The sequence below is a fragment of the Ylistrum balloti genome, unplaced genomic scaffold (assembly GCF_031769215.1).
Source record: "Ylistrum balloti isolate Yb309-2 unplaced genomic scaffold, AGI_CSIRO_Ybal_v1 Utg370182, whole genome shotgun sequence".
Lineage (NCBI taxonomy): Eukaryota > Metazoa > Mollusca > Bivalvia > Pectinida > Pectinidae > Ylistrum > Ylistrum balloti.
Genome location: NW_026782167.1, coordinates 165,437 through 182,754, shown reverse-complemented (window position 1 = coordinate 182,754; position 17,318 = coordinate 165,437). Strand labels below are relative to the sequence as shown.

The 17,318-nt window shown below is 33.6% G+C and overlaps 2 protein-coding genes across 2 annotated transcripts; one reads left to right on the top strand and one right to left on the bottom strand.

The window, feature by feature from the left end:
- Positions 1 to 265: 265 nt before the first annotated feature.
- LOC132551160 (uncharacterized) lies at positions 266 to 1,177 on the bottom strand. Its single transcript, XM_060215269.1, has one exon. It carries the CDS (start codon positions 1,175 to 1,177, stop codon positions 266 to 268), a length of 912 nt encoding a protein of 303 aa, XP_060071252.1.
- Positions 1,178 to 11,796: 10,619 nt separating this feature from the next.
- LOC132551171 (uncharacterized) lies at positions 11,797 to 16,681 on the top strand. The gene is made up of 4 exons (XM_060215279.1): positions 11,797 to 11,858; positions 12,962 to 13,058; positions 13,661 to 13,796; positions 14,927 to 16,681. Exons 2-4 carry the CDS (start codon positions 12,979 to 12,981, stop codon positions 15,125 to 15,127), a joined length of 417 nt encoding a protein of 138 aa, XP_060071262.1. The 5' UTR covers positions 11,797 to 11,858; positions 12,962 to 12,978; the 3' UTR covers positions 15,128 to 16,681.
- Positions 16,682 to 17,318: the final 637 nt, after the last annotated feature.

The following is a 17,318-nucleotide window of genomic DNA, read 5'->3' as shown; positions in this document are numbered from 1 at the left end:
AGAGCAATTAACCATGGTGCACCTGACCATTAATATTTGAATTGTTGTTCTCTGCACCCCCGGAACATTTCATTGCAAAAATTTGAGTGCAGCTCTTTTGTAATCTACAAAGGAACGCGTCAATATGTGATTAGTGAGACTTTCACCTCGCTTGTGCCTTCAGTTTTGCCAGGAAAGGTTCTTGGTGTGCAGTAAGCGAAATTGATAGTAACCTCTGGAGTATTGAGGATGACTCTTGACCAATTGGCCATAGTAAAATAACTACTCACAGAGTCATGGCGTCAAAATAAGCTAACGATGGACGACGCCATTGTTTCCTTTCCCATATGAAGCGACAGAGATTACCAAGAAAAAACCAATCACACTTACATTTGTGGTAGTATGTTTGGATAGGTACACGTACAAGTATATCTTTGTAGTTGGAGTACATAATATATAAGACCTGTTGGTCCGTACTCATCAGCCTCTTTGTAATTAGACTGTTAACAGCAGATTTGTAGTCGGAAATAAATGTTAACAGATAATCAGGCTGGCTTAGGAACATCCCTCCAGCTATCCACACCTTATTCGTGTGTATTATATCCTCAGGTGTTAAACTTTCCTGAAATTCATTTATTTCCACGAAGGCTATGTGGTCTTTCTTAAGATCTGGAGGCGTTTCTAATGAAAATAATTTTGTCTCTTTATCACGAAAATATCCTGCATCAATCCATGCTAAATGTTTGGTTTTGTATTGCCTCTCATTAATCACAATTTCCAGCAGATCATATTTGGCATGCATAGCACAGGAATAATTTTCATTGATAGTGTTTGGAGGGAATTTCGGATACCATGGTTCGGCAAATATTGTTTTGATATGTGGGGCTAATTTAAATGACCATAGCTTGTTTTTATCTATTTTTATAATGCGTGTCATATAAAGTGGAAATCTTTTTCTAAGATCACGAAACAACGTCTCCATCTCGATGGAATCCGTGAAAAAAATTACTGAATTATTGAATTGCGAATATGCATTTATCCAATTTTTATACGTTTGGATCCCTTGATAACGATTACCGATAAACCCCCTTTTCATTGAGCCAATATCGAAATACGCTGTGACGAAGGTTATGCCATCTTTGAGCTCTTCCATATTGTCGATGTTTACTCGGGGAACGGGCACTGAAGGTTCATACATCTGCAAATAACATCAAAGCCATTAATACATAAGAAAATATTGAATAAAAAAGCATGTCAATGAATGAGGAAACCTGCCTTTGACGTTTATTTTTTTCAATGTGCAAACTAATGTACAAATGAAAAAAGTACTTGTGTTGTCAATTACTTAATCTATCTGATCATTTATTACAAATGTATCGAAAAAAGAAAATGGTTTAGTTACCTTAAATGAAAATTTTGTTGGTAAGAAAGAAGTTTAAATGGTCGAAGAAAGCTGGATTTAAACCATGTGGCATTAAATGCACTATTTCCCTAATTAAAGTAGGTTTTGTTCCCTTCGTTTTTTTCATTTGACTCGGTAAAGGATTATCAAGAATGGCTGGTTCTGTGTCAGTTGATATATGGATGTTTTACATTTGAATTTTGATGAAGTATTTAACATGTTCTCTCATTTTGATCCATACCATGTTGGCTTATAGTATGTGTGTATGCTTTAATGTGCAGTCGTAACAGGATATGTGTGATGACGTAATTAAGGACTAGAGGGGATAAATTAGTATTTCTGCAAACAAATTGCACATTAGTAATATGGTGCATTGCTAACTACTCTGTCACAGGTTTTTCATGGACAAGACACTTTATTCTCATTAACTTTATATAAAATACGGCGGGTTTTCTATATGTAATTTATTGTGGTAGCCACAAACCATATGCTACAAGGAGACCCCGCCTCTAAATGACCCCCAACTTCATGTAACACACACACATGCGTGTTTGTTAAAGTGTGTATGCATGGGCGTTTAATTTGCGTCGTAAAACCGTTGTAAAAGTGTTGGCTGTATGAATGATTGTTTTCGGGCTATCTGTGTATCGGCACTGACAAAAATATTCAGTTTACATGTTTCGTTTTCTGTAATGTAGACATCCCTACAATTCTGTATAAATAAGGAGTGCTGAAAAAAACGTTAACATTATTTTGATTGTGGTATCAACTTATTACTTTTAAAGAAGTTGAAGATACGCATCATTTAATCTGTGATACGCTCGAGGAAACTTCAAAACTTTTAAAAATGGAAATTATTTACCTTTGGTTTGTTTTTCCCGTGATCGAAGACGAAGTCATGAAAATGAACTACATCAATAGAAGAAAAAGAACATGTTAGCAAAATGATAGTTCTTGCAATCATAAGGACACAATCATTGTAAAAGGACGCGTTAATATAACATAGAATTTGACCTAGACATGTTGTCATGCCACCATATGTATACCAATCCAAAAGACACAATGTAAAATAGACTATGACCTAGATATATTGTGAAGCCAACATATGTATGCCAATCATAAGAACACAATGTAAAATAGACTTTGAACGAGGTGTATTGTCAAGCCAACATATCTTTTTTCCATGTACTGTACAATCGTATATATTCGTTTGGGATTCATTTTTATTGATTTGACTATTTAATTCACTAATTTTATAACAACACGAAAATTAACAGAAGCGGATTTATTCTGCTATATCAACGAAATCAAGTGTCCTCGAAATACTGTGTTTTTTCTTTTTTGTTTAGATCACGAAGATTGAGTTCCATGAAAATATATGACTTTACAGAAATGAAATCTAATGAAAAATGTAAAAGGGGCTGCGATTTCATATCCACATTAATAAAGTCCTCTCATTGGGAATGCTATACTCTTCACTTGTGTCTCATTTATACTATATTTACACATGTTATTTCAGTTATGATAATATAAATATCACGACGATGTGCCGTAAATACATTTGATTAGTATCATTTATATCAGATTTCAGATATTAAATATCTGTCGTAAATACTTTATCAAATGAATCGAAGACTGATTTTAGTTTTTCATTATCCAGTCATCATCATAATTTCTACTCGGTGATAATTGATAATCAAAATCGATGTGTTTGACTAACATACTGATCCCATTCCAAAAAACAAAGGAAAAAAACCAAACCAATTATTGCGATTTCACCGGAACATAGTTCACAACAATTAAGAAATGATGATGATGATGACGCTGTTGTCTATAATGATGATGATGATGATGATGATGATGATGATGATGATGATGATGATGATGATGATTGGAAAAATAAAGAAAACTTGAAGATATTAATTACTCGTACTAGATATTTTTAGATGTGGATAAACAGTAGATATGAATACTTACGGGAGAGCAATGCCCAAAAGAAAAAATATGCCTTAAAAGGCAAGATTTGGATCAAGTCCGCTGATATCCGAGAATAAATCACAGACCAACTTGGGATGAACGTCACTGATTTCCAACTCGGACAGTATGATAGTCCCTGAAAAAAAAGCTGCTCTAATCATATTCACAAGAGCTCACGTTATATTTATTTTACGATCAAAACGCGTAGAATCGATTTATTAATAGGATGAACATTTGAAACTTGATGATGACCTTGGATGTTTTGATGAGGTGCAAAAGTTGAAGGTCGCGGTGCCGCATATAATGTGTTCAGTACCCTGAATACAAGTGTAAGCCTTACAGTCATGTATTTTGATTGAACTATCTTCCTTGTGCTCAGCTGTTGACCTATAATAAAATTTTATAGTAATAGGGAAAGCAATAAGAAATGTGCTCAGACGTTCGCACAGGTATGTGTACGATATATTATTTTAAAAAGCGATTTTGCATTGAATAGTGTTCAGTATGTATATCTTATTTATAAGAATAATTCGGCTATGACAGCAATTAGAATTACATCTTTTGCAGTCAGCTGTAGGTGAAAATCAGATTTTAAAATATGTATTGTGATGGCCATTCATATATATGAGCATATTTCATGTTTGGTTATGAAAGTAATCAGAAGTACATCTCTTTCATTCATTAATATCATAGGAACAGTTTGCTAATTTGACCCCACTGAAATATCAATTTCATTATATGTTATAAATCAAGTTCAAACATCTCTACAGGTTAGATGATGCACTGACGATGGCCAGAGTTAAGTTTAGGTATCCGATGTAAAACCGATTATATAACTAAAAATCCAGGTAAGTAGGTCAAATCCAGGATGACTACATACAAAGAAAGTGTGATAGTCTTTTGTCTAGAAATCACAGGAGGGCTTACACATTTGTGCACTATTGTGCTTGTAAAGTACAGTATCATATGCAGTACGTACACAGCCAGGGTACAACAGATTATAAATCTGATTGTAAAGAACAGATTGTTGAACTTTGGTCAAAGTATAGATCAATCAGATATGTTTTGGAGTTTGAAAGGTAATTTACCTTCCCTGTGTATTTTGATATCCGTATATATCTTCACATTTCGGTGCGGTTATAGCCCCGAGTATAGGCTAGTATATACTATACAGAGTGGAAGTTTATTATATGACACTCCTATAATCGATATCATTTCAACATCGATGATATTCTTTGTTGTCCATGGATATTATAAAACAAATGAAAACGAGTTTTCTAAATGCAGTAGTAAATAAAGAGTTTCCAAAAATCAAACATAACTGAGACAAATAACGAGTTAACGAATCAAAAAGGGTATATACAGGTAGAATTGCACAATCTAGTACAGATAAAACTCCTTATTACAGAGCTATTTAAGGATCGAGTCTTGTTCATTTAGAACATTTCTACATCATTATTAAATGACCCTGACATAGAAGTGTTTGAATCTATATTTACAATATCTAATTACAAGACTAAACTTCCCTTAACCATTATAAATTCGTTACAACGATCAGTCACATTATACTTATGCGATATCTGCTATGATATCAAATAAAAAATTAATAGAAAACAGCAATCAACAAAATATCGTTGGAACATGTTGATGTCCCAAGTACATTATATTAATGGCTTCTGTCAGAAAATCTTCAGTGAATCGATCACTTATTATTACTTTCCTACCAAAACCTAGCTAGATATTTCAATAAGCTCCTTATGGATGCCATTTTAATATAAGTTCTGAAATTGTTCGAATGTTGATATGCCTAGTAAATTACAAGGTATTAAAAAATCAAGAACTTCTGTTTGTTTAAATTATTGATAGTAGTCCTATCTATCTGAAATTTAATTCCAATTTTCATCGTTATAACTACCGGCACATGATGAACTTTTTTGTGTTTACGTATTCCTCAAGATTCCGTGTCACGACACGAATATGAAGGGAAATCTTCTGTGTAGTTTTATAGTAGTTATTAAGTCCAGTCCAGTTTCATTGTATCGGTGTAGTTTAATAAGTGTAATTATACAGGGGTATGCATGAGGGGAGACAGCTATACCCATGGTAGACCATACTCAGCTTGATATCAGATATGATGGAACAAACAAGTGTTACATAAGTTATATAAGACACCGGCATACATATAAGCACCGCCAAACCGATTACACACAATTCACATGGCACTGTCTATGTTAACATGTGCACCAGTGCTTAAATAATTAACTACATGTAACATTAGCTGTACAACAAAGACTGCTGACCATGTGTAAACCAACATCTGATCGCCTACCTTATCATAACCTAGGAACAGTGTACAAGCATATTGCTAAACCTATTCAATGAAAACATTTCTTGATTATTGAAATTTACCGAAATCAAGTGATATTATTTTGACATGTTTAAACACAAATGTAAAGCTTCATATGTTCAAAGAAGTGACGTACTATTGAGTCATTCGTTTCGTACAAGTAATGACATGTCTTACTATTCAGCTGAGTTTTGTCTTTTATCAAAGAGTACATATCTGCAAATCACAAATAGATTTGTTACGGTTTTCGTCATGACAAAGTGACGAAATAAACCATTGTACATGTTTACTGTATATTAATAAGCAGTCCTAGTCTGGTATCAAATTATACCTAAATGGAAACAAGGAACGAGATGAACCATTATAACTTATTTTAGCAAAGCAATTTCATAAAGTAATTTTATTTAGTTTGAAGTACTTATGTATAATTAGAAACATATATATATATGTACACTGGTGCCTTCACCCGTCAAGGATTTTCCCGTTTAGCTTGTTACGCAATTTTACTGTATCATAGACCAACGTAAGTTGATATTACAAGTATATACCTTACAATAGCATTCTAATTGATTGCATGTTCATGTATAGCCGTGTTTGAGTTTGACTTAAATTAGTAAAGGTCTTCTTGTGTAGAAAAAAATATGTTAAAAGGACAATTATCAACCAGAAAATATATACGGGTTATCTGAGTTTGAAGCTCCCTTGCTTTATTTACTGTCTCACACACATAACTGGCGTCTTTAGAGATACATTACATTATCTAGTCATAGGGGAGGAAAATGTGACACACAAGTGAATATCACGTTTCAATACAAATTTAGCGTTAGATACAGTAGAGTTCAATAGTGAATTAAAATGCAACGTACAGCTGTGACAGCCTTCTAGCTCAGTAATGCTTAGGGAATAAAGTTTGAAATCTAGGAGATGACAAAGGAAATGTCACTTTGACCGACAGAAATGTTAAAATTATGATGATAAGTATTGATAATTATCTTGATAATTTATCTTTACTCCAATCAGGGTGTTAACTTCTATCCATATAACGATAATTTATGTGAATCAATGTTAGTGTTTGTATTGTCATACTCATATATCATTTACTCAGAAGTTAAAATATTACAACTTAATTAATTAACTTACCCCGACTTTTTGAAGGAACGATGGAATGTGCGTCATATCTGTGGTTGGTAAGAAAGATTTTCACAAATCAGATAATCTAATTGTGCTAGATTGGAAAAATCTAACACAATGAAAGACGGTTCATATGGATTTGTGCGCATGCCAAGTCTGAAGACGCTGACTGGTAGTGCTGGTTATTTGATCTATAGCTATTATTGGTGACGGTAGCAATTTGAATAGCAGGCCGTCCCCATGTTTGTCCTTGTTTTTAAAATGACGTATGCTGAAAAAAACAAAAGGAATCACTCGTCTCAACGGTTGACTAACAAAATGCAACTAACCGGCCCTTGCTGTATTCTCATATAGCAAATTGCAATATTTGGCGATTAAGGCACTGGTAATTTCTACTTCTTCTTTTGCTTTTTTTTCATATCTCTCTCTTCAGAGAAGGTTATAATAGATAAGATATTATGTGATTAATTGACCTTGCCTCCGGTTCCTCTTACTTGTGACACAAATGAACTCTAGCGCGTTCTTACATACAATACAATACAGTACATAAAGGCTACGTTTGTTCTGCTGGATATCACTATGAAATAACACAGAATTTCGTACCAGCATTTAAAGACCAGAAAGATATAGAACTCATGTAGATGACTGCGTTCATGATTAGAACACATGATACTACATTCACACGAATAAAATTCTCAATAGGTGGCTCCATTTCTTAACGACATGCCATATGAAAAAGCTTATAGACAATGATAAAATATAAACTTGTCTTATTACAAAATTCAGTAATATGTTGGTAATATCTAATTTGCATGCTGGTTGCATATTTATGCATTGAGACAATGATATACATGTATATATTTAATAGATAGAAAAATACATACAAGTTATAATATAGTTATAAGGATTTATCTGAAAAGGACACTTGTTGGTGTATGAACAAGCACGCATGCACAGTTTTGATTTTAAAAAAGATAAATAATTAAACAGCATTGTTGTAGGACGCCATAATGCAGAGAAAGACTGTCATTTGAATGATTTTTGTTTTGTGTTTTGTCTTTTTTGCTAAATAACCAACATTCAAGTTCTTTATTACCTCAAGTCAATTGACACATCGGATACAGGAAAGTAACACCATAAAATATTTATTACAATATACAAACACATGATGCCAGACCCGTAGAGAGCTCAATTGATCTCTTAAAACGTGAGCAGGCTTGATATATTTTTCTTTTGTGTTTTTAACATTAAAAAGTTATAAAAAGTTTAAACATATTAGGCTTTTAATAATGATACTTTTTTTTCAAAAAGATTTTTCTTGGGTCCATGAAACAAGAACTTTTCAATAAAAATAAATGTCAAAAAAGATTGAAAGATCAGTTATGAAAAAACGAAGGAATCAATTAACTTGGAGGACAGTCGACTCGAGGCTAGGTAATAATCTGTAGGTATAAATTGGAGGCAATCAATAAACTTGACGGACAGTCGACTGAAGGTTAGGTATTAGTCTGTTGGTATAAATGGGAGTCAATCTACAAACTTGACGGACAGTAGACTGAAGGTTAGGTATTAGTCTGTTGGTATAAATGTGAGTCAATCAACAAGAGACCAATAGGCTTATTGAAATTGCTTGATCTAGACTAAAGGATTTCTCCTATTAGGTCACACCCTTCTGCCCCAAGGAGTTCAAGTGACCACTTCAAGGATGTATCAGACCATAAATATTTCCCTTTTGGGGTCCGTCCCTTTGGCCTGTGGAATAACGAGACCCACTTTTCATATCGAATCGGTTTGTCGTCACCCAAGGATGTGTTAAAGAAATTGGGGCAGAATGTTGACTTTCTTTTCAATACATATATATGTCTGCAGTCCGATTAATTTTTCTAGTGGTACGAAATATACAATGCAAGTTGTGCGTATTAACATTGAGTGTTGCCTCGAGTATAAAAGTATGGTCCCCAAATTATTCCTTAATTAAATATTAAATGTTCATAGAAACAATCGGAAATGTTATCATTAAACTCTTAGTTTTGCGATTCGTGACAAACTAACAATTTACATAGGCGCCCTCCTGAAATAGCCCCAGTCAATTACAATTTTATTGTTATTATATCAATGAGAAGAGAAAGAATGCATAACTTTGTTATCAAATTAAACAACTGCTGAATATAGCAAGGCCTTAAACACACCAAACAAAGACATAACTGATAGAAAAAAAAAAAAAAAACAGAAAAAAAACAACAAAATCTAGATGTCGTACATTATATCGTTATGAACATGATTAGATCAAGGTCTATAAGTTGTCGTGGCTGATACTATATTATTGATATGTAATATGTATTGAAGTGTAGGAAAACCACAATAAGATAGGTGGAGCAGAACGTTTTACATTGTCTAAATAAGCTTTGGCCGTTTTAGCTATGGACGTGTTTTACAGTGAGGGCATGACTGTTGTAATAAGTGACATTTTTGCATTGAGGCCGTTTTAACTTGGGGCGTTTTGCAGTGAGGCCTTTTAAACTTGGGACTTTTTGCAGTGAGGCCGTTTAAACACAGTGAAATGAGACACGTTGTTTGTCAGTTTGTTTTGGTTATTTCACTGACAACACCATGGAGATCAAATGGGGGTGGGACAACACCAGGGGGATCAAATGGGGGTGGAACAACAAGCAGCTCAATACAGCAAGAATCCTGTCACGACCCTCCTTCTCTAGCTTCGGGAGGGGGAAGATTGATTAATTCTACAGCCTACAGATATTGGTGTCACAGTGGCTATTCTTTGCAGGGATTCAATTACATTTATTGTATCAACAACGTATGGGTAGGACCCATTCCGCAATGTGTCCTGAAATATGCCAACCCATCACTGGACACTGTCATCAAAGTGAACCGGGAAATCAAACAAGGCGAATCACGTAAGTTTCACATTATCTGCATGTTTTCAATCATTTAGATATTTATCATTTTAGATACAATACATATTTCAATACATATCCATTAATTTCTGCACTTAATTAATTCGTGGATAGATCAATTACCATAATCGCGAAAATTCTTTTCAGATCTCACCTTCTATGAACTATTTCATTTTCGGAACTCCTTAGATCAAAGAGTCAATCATCCATCTTGCAGGTTTTGTTTTGTATACCTTTACTGTAAATACGCATTTTGTTTTTTTACCTTCACTTCGTGCCATAAGCTGTGCTGACATAGTGATCGTCACTGTTGAAATCTAAGTAAAACACCCTTTTATTATTACTTTGTGCGACACAGTAATTGGCACAATACATTATTGCTGATGTTCAGGTCACGTACTACATTCACTGAAAAAAATCAGTACAAAAAAGGAATTCAAATTAAATATATTTGTGGATTACTGTTCATCCCGTAAATCTACAAATCACACAGTACCTATAGACTTTAAACTAAATCACAAATGAAGACATCACTTATTACAGCATAATTTAAAACCTCGGAGGAGACAAGATAATATTAAACCTATAAACGTGATGTTAATGATGTGAACACGAATTCTCTTACTAAAACCTCGGAGGTGACAAGAAAATAGTATACTTGGAAACGAGATGTTAATGATGTGAACAGGAATTTTCTATCAGAACCCTCGAATGAGACAGAAACATATTATGCCTGTAAACGTTATGTTAATGATGTGAACGGGTATTATCTATCTAAAACCTCGGTGTTGACAAGAAAATATAATGCCTGTGAACGTTATGTTTATGATGTGAACGGGAATTATCTATATTAAACCTCGGAGGAGACTAGACAATATTATACCTGTAAACCTGTTAATGATGTGAACTTGAATTCCCTATCTAAAACCTCGGAGGAGACAAAACAATATCGTACCTGAAAACGTGATTTTAATGATGTGAACAGGAATTTTCTATTAGAACCCTCGAAGGAGACAGAAACATATTATACCTGTAAACGTGATGTTAATGATGTGAACTTGAATTCTCTATCTAAAACCTCGGAGGAGACAGGACAATATTATATCTGTAAACGTGATGTCAAAGATGTGAACAGGAATTCTTTACTTAAAACCTCGAAGGGGACAGGAGAATTTTTAACCTATAAACGTGATGTTAATGATGTGAACACGAATTCTCTTACTAAAACCTCGTCGGAGACAAGAAAATAGATAGTTAAATATTATAACTGTAAACGTGATATTAATGATGTGAACAGGAATTCACTATCTAGAACCTCGGTGGAGACAAGACAACATGATATTTGTAAACGTGATGTTAATGATGTGAACGGAAATTCTCTATCTAAAACCTCGGTGGAGACAGGACAAAATTATACCTATAAACGTCATGATAAGTATGTGAACAGGAATTCTCTCTCTAAAACCTCGATGGAGATAGGACAATATTATACCTATAAACGAGATGTTAATGATGTGAAAAGGAATTCTCTGTCTAAAACCTCGGAGGAGACAGGAACATATTATGCCTGTAAACGTTATGTTAATGATGTGAATGGGAATTCTCTATGTAAAACCTCGGTGGAGACAGGACAATATTATACCTATATACGTGATGTTAATGATGTGAACAGGAATTCTCTGTCTAACACCTCGGTGTTGACAAGAAAACATTATGCCTGTAAACGTTATGTTAACGATGTGTATAGAAATTTTCTATCAGAGACCTCGGAGGTGACACGAAAATAGTTTATCTGTAAACGTGATGTTAATGATGTGTACGGGAATTCTCCATCTAAAACCTCGAAGGAGACAGGAAAATATTATTCCCATAAACGTGATGTAAATTTTGTTATTGAGAATAATGAAGTTTCTATCTTCATGTGGTGTGGACTGGTATTGTGCTGTCTTTATATAGGCTTTGCATAGTGTTGTGACATCTATAAGCCCTACTGGGTAGTTAATAGTTTTAGAGTTATCGCCCTTGGCAGGTTCTCAGAAGAACTGTAAACCGAAAGCACGGTACTATACATTTCACCAAGTTTCACACTCATGGAGATCCACATAGTGTAAGTGATACAAATAATAACATTCTGGGATTTTATACGAGTGTATAGATACTTGATGTCGACCATATATTTGTCTGGATTCATCTGGAGGTTATCCTATATCGAAACATTTGTATTGGACATTCCGTCCCATTTCAATCGAAATCAGATTTGTGTTTAACTCAAAACATCTGTATGGCCTATCGTAGGTTAGTTTACTGCAAATTACTGCATCATGTAATGTATTAAATACCTTATTGTTTTTATGAAATTACAGGAGTGTAATTGTGGAATTTGAGATTCCAACGTTAATTGTCTATACAACGAGAACACGTCGTTGTTCTAATTTTCGCTCTTATTATTGTGAGAAATACCATGGTATTCATTATCATTTGGTGTCTTGCAGTCCGTCAGTCATGACAGTACAAGTATAGTTAGTCTTTATGTATAACATTGAATTTGAAACATTTTGGTTAAATTTTCACGTCTAATCAAAGTACTGAGAGTACTGAAATCCCCATTTTGTACTCAGTCATTTGAATATCTGTTATTTTGTATTTCCAGCTTTTACTGTATGTAAGTTTACATATGAAAAGGATTTCTTGGAATATCTAGTGAAGTCTTATCTGTTACGGAGAGACTTGGTTTTGTGTGTAACAGAACAGGTATCTCATTCCGAAAGCAATACCCGGGAAAGCCTGGTGTTAATCTTTAAAAGAAATATCCCCAAGGATAATTATGATAATTATGTTAACATCACACAAAGTTCATAGATTGTTACTCTCATACACTCTCTGATTTCAGTCTGACTGTATATATCACAACATTACAATTTGTCCGTGAAATATGACTCGAAAGTGATGACGTTACACAGTTGAGACATATGGCTAATGCTCAACATATACCGATTTCACACATTTCCACTTTTTAATTTTATTTCTGTTGGGAAAGACTGGATTTGGGAATTCACATTTTACGTTGGAACAAATACGGGAACAACTTTTTAGCATTCGCTTGTCTTTTCTCTTCTCTTTTGAGTAAATTATTTTTACATATCATATTAGTATTTATAAATATTACCAATAATCAATTTCAATTTTCATTTAGTTTTCATTTTCTTACAGTACCGGAATGGTTCCTAATGACAATTCTTGGATGCTTGGGTTTTGCAGCTCTCTCCGCCATTGTAACCATGCTGTTGTGTTGCTTACATATGATTGGGTAAGCTTCTGTCTTAAAAGAATCACACCCAAACAAACACATAAAAGTAAAGAAAATATACATTATTCACCCTAGACAAATTATTCACTCACTATTTATGAGGCCTTCAATCATCAAGCTCATTGTGAACTTGAGAACTCGACATAACTTCCTTGGATTGTCCAAGAATCACATGGCGGATATTGTCGATGAAGACTCTAAAAGATGACGCGGTCAAATTATCTTAGTACTTTTCAAGAATCTCCGCGTAAATCTTTCTTTTGTTTATATTTTGCCCTAGTTTTATTGAAACTTAGTTTTGGTTATACTTAAGTTGACGTGGTGATTTTTTTTCTTTTCTTTTCATATTCTGCTTTTAAAATATCACTCATATCAACAATCAGACACAGATAATTTGATAATCTTGAGATGGTGTAAGCCGTTTACAAATATGTTAGGTTAAAACTACCGCGATGCATTCTGGGAGATATATTAACCTGATTGGTCGATTTCAAATGAAATGATATTTAGAATAATGAGTGACTTGATTTTATTTGTTATTATTGTATATAGACTATACGTTTGCTCATGGTTTATCCACCATTCCATGCTGTTGGTTATAGATGCTACTCTGGTCCCGTCATGTCATTTGGAGCCAGACACGTGTATCCTAAGGGACCACTCTGTACCTGCCGAGATTATTGTTGTTGCTGCTGTAGATGTTGTAAATTCTGTAAGATGTGCTGCGTTGGTGATGAGGTCAGATTTATCATATACGTTACATGACTTTAGGCCACGAATCAAACTTTTTTTCTCAAACTCCATTTGCATATATCTATCAGAGAATTTTCAAGTTATCATTGAAATATTGTAGAATTGTGAGGCACAATTTTCGCAATTTTGTAATCACTATTTCATGGACACATGATTTCGTGGATAAATAAAGACGAAAAAATAATTCCCCAAGAAAATATATCAAAGTAACGTACTTGAATAACATACATCACATGTGTTATAGCTGTGATTGACTCAAGGACTCGTTTCTAATATCTCACATGTATGGACAGTCATGTAGGATTCTCTTTATAAATTACAGTTTTTACCAAAAAACAGCTCCTATTGCACTAAGTATTAGTTCATTAATTTCAGTTTCATTTCATTAATATCTTAGAATGGAAGAAAACCCTTGCGTGCTGTAGGACTTTTGTATATGGTTTGGTATCGAAATACTTAAATATCAATTAACAAAACAGAAAATATTGATTTGTGATCCAGCTGTACGGTTGTAAGTGAGCCTTATATTTCCAATATGCACTGGTCATCGGTTATGGGCCACCAATTACAGTGCGAAAATTTAATAAAACCCGATTTTTCCTTTTGCAAAAAAAACCTTTCTGTAGTATCCCATTTTGTGTTTAGTGTCCCTTGCCACCAAGCCATATACCCAACTTAACGATAATCAAGATAAAACTGGGGTACACCGGGATCTTACAAGACACAAGTTGTAAATACAAGAAAGTAAAACTATTTCTGGGCTTTGAGAATGCTTTTAAACCCCACCTTTTTAAAAAGATGCAGCACTTCCGGTTTTGTAAATTTCCTCTCACGTCTTCTGTGCATAGTTTCATTAGGTGCCTTCACACATTCTAATATATCCTGTTGGGCTTTAATGAATACTGTTCTTAATGAAGCTAACAAATGTAAGCCCAATCTCCGATATTGCCGTCCCTAACCAAGTTTACGAGTTTCCTACCTCAAATAAACAGATCACTTTTATTTATTTTTAAACAAAATGTGCATGACTGTATATATATATATATATTTACACATTTATTAAAAAATAGTTATTTAAATTTGAATGCAAATATTTTTTCTCGTTATTCTTTCAGGGTGACGGCGAAGAAAACATTGATGAAGAAACGAAACTTTCAATGATCAAAAATGAAGACGATAATCAGTACCCTGAAAAATCCCCAGAAGTACAAAAAGAGGGAAATAATGTGGATCACAATAAAGGAAAGAAAAGTGTTCAACAAGACAAAACAAGTGTGAATAAAGGACAAACAGCAGGTCCGGAGGAGGAAAAATGAGGATTATTTTCAATACATATACTAATATTGAACAGGAATAGTTGTGTGAACGGTTAATAAATTAATAGGTAAGATTAAATTATTCAAAATTATGCTAGACATAAGTCAGATGTTTCATCATAATGTATCTGCCTTTGTCAATTTAGTACTGACATCTACTGTGAACAATTATGTATTGACCAGGGGCCAGAGGTATTCTGTCGTTACTGATCTACTACACATGTTCATGTATTAGTTCGTTCCCTGATTATATAAGTCATTATCTGAAACCTATCTAAGTAGTTTGCATAATGGTCAGTGTAACCTTATCTTGTTTTAAACAGCCGAATCTATTGCCCTTAAATGTGTGCAAGACCATGTTGATAACTCATGTATACTTCAATCAATGTTTACCTGTTAGTTAATATGTATAAGTACTTCATCAGTTAATATCAGTTCCTGAATGCCAGATAGGAGAGAGGCTAGTCTCCACTGGCGGGACCCCCGCTCGCTTGCTCGGGCTTTTGTCAGAGCAAGAACATCTCAACTCTGGTCAACTTATTAAATTGTTACAAGTTTTCATTTTACTGGCGCCGTGACCTCGGACACAATTGTGATACAATTACCGGTCGTTCATTGTCAACTCTACGATTTCTACATTGAAAGAAACATTTAACAAGTTTTCATCATATTTGTTACCATAACACGTTTTTCATCATACTGGCGCCGTGATTCAAACAAACCTGTCAGTCAACAATGAAGAATCAACAACCTACAGGGAAAAAAAACAACACCAACTTATGACCATTATGCCATGTGATTTGTCTGAGGAGGTACCCTTTGAAGAGTGTTTATGAACTAAGCTGTGTCTTTTTTTATTCATCATATTTTTTATCATCGACGCAGAAATTCTCCTTTACATTACAACACGGAAACTTATTATATGTTATCTATTAGTCATGGTGGGTACCCAACGTGGTTGTACACTGGGTTTTTAAATGTTATTAATACTCTACCATATACTATGTATTCATCACATATACAACACGCTGATGTTTGGAAATTAGGCCTGAAGCAGTTATAATGGCAGGAGCAATCTACGTTTAATCTTTTTTCTCATCTGAAGCATAAACTTATCTATTTACAAAGAACTCTGTGAAAATTATTTTTGATCATCTGTCTCAGCCATGCAGTGTGCGAAGAATCATCCCTGATAGAAAAGACGGTAGTACGTCAGATTCAGGACTTCCATTATCTTTCATCATTTGTTATAATTGTAATTACACAGCATACTATTCACATTTTTATTGGATTACCATCTTTTGACATTTCCATTGGATATCGGACATCCGGAATGGACATTTTGAATTCTTAAATTTGTACTGTTTATTATCTATAGTTAGTTTCCTGGTATAGTATATCATCATTAATTGATGTCTAATTAAGTTTTTGAACCTATATCTAATTTTACCTTTATAATTGAGAAATCATTTGCTGTTATCAACTCTGAAACTTCTATATTTACATTTTAAATACAAATATGTATATAAGAATATTTTATATATCCCTTGTTATAAAATGAGAAAAAGGTAATACAGAGTTAAATATGTAATTTCAATTTTTAACATATTGCCTTTTTTGACAACTATTGTTACACATATAATACATTTTTGTCTAGTGATATTTACAAGAAGTATGGTATAAACAATGTTTTCTTCAAATGAGATATTTTAGAAGTATTTAGTCAATTAACATGACTTTTTGCACATGCTTTACCAATTATTCAGACAATACTGGCTTTTATCAATTTGTAATAATGAATTTATAATTCAAGCTTATATCACAAATACACCGGTAAGTATATGTATGCATTTATGTCCATTATTAATAAGTAATCCGGGTAATGACAATAGTTCATCTTTAAGATTTAACAAAATATTCTTAATTCCTGGTTTTATCAGATCTGAATGATCTAATTGTGTATTTTTTAAACATTATCTTGAAATGTTTAAAATTGTGTTGTTTTATATATCATTATCCTCAGAGAGTTCCAAATCAATTATGTTTTAAACATGTTCACATAACTATCATTTACACAGTATATGGAGAGTTTTGCCTATACATGATATTACACGGGGATTAAAATGTTTAAACTCTTCCATTTTATGTCAGAGTCGAAGAAATCCGTGACGTGGTTGTACACGCACAATAT

Bases quoted from the DNA above. Each gene is read 5' to 3' on its own strand.
- LOC132551160 (XM_060215269.1), bottom strand. From the start codon at position 1,177: ATGTATGAACCTTCAGTGCCCGTTCCCCGAGTAAACATCGACAATATG.
- LOC132551171 (XM_060215279.1), top strand. From the start codon at position 12,979: ATGACAATTCTTGGATGCTTGGGTTTTGCAGCTCTCTCCGCCATTGTA. The intron at 13,059-13,660 runs GTAAGCTTCTGT...TGTTGGTTATAG, and splicing joins TGTTGCTTACATATGATTGG to ATGCTACTCTGGTCCCGTCA. The intron at 13,797-14,926 runs GTCAGATTTATC...TTATTCTTTCAG, and splicing joins TGTGCTGCGTTGGTGATGAG to GGTGACGGCGAAGAAAACAT.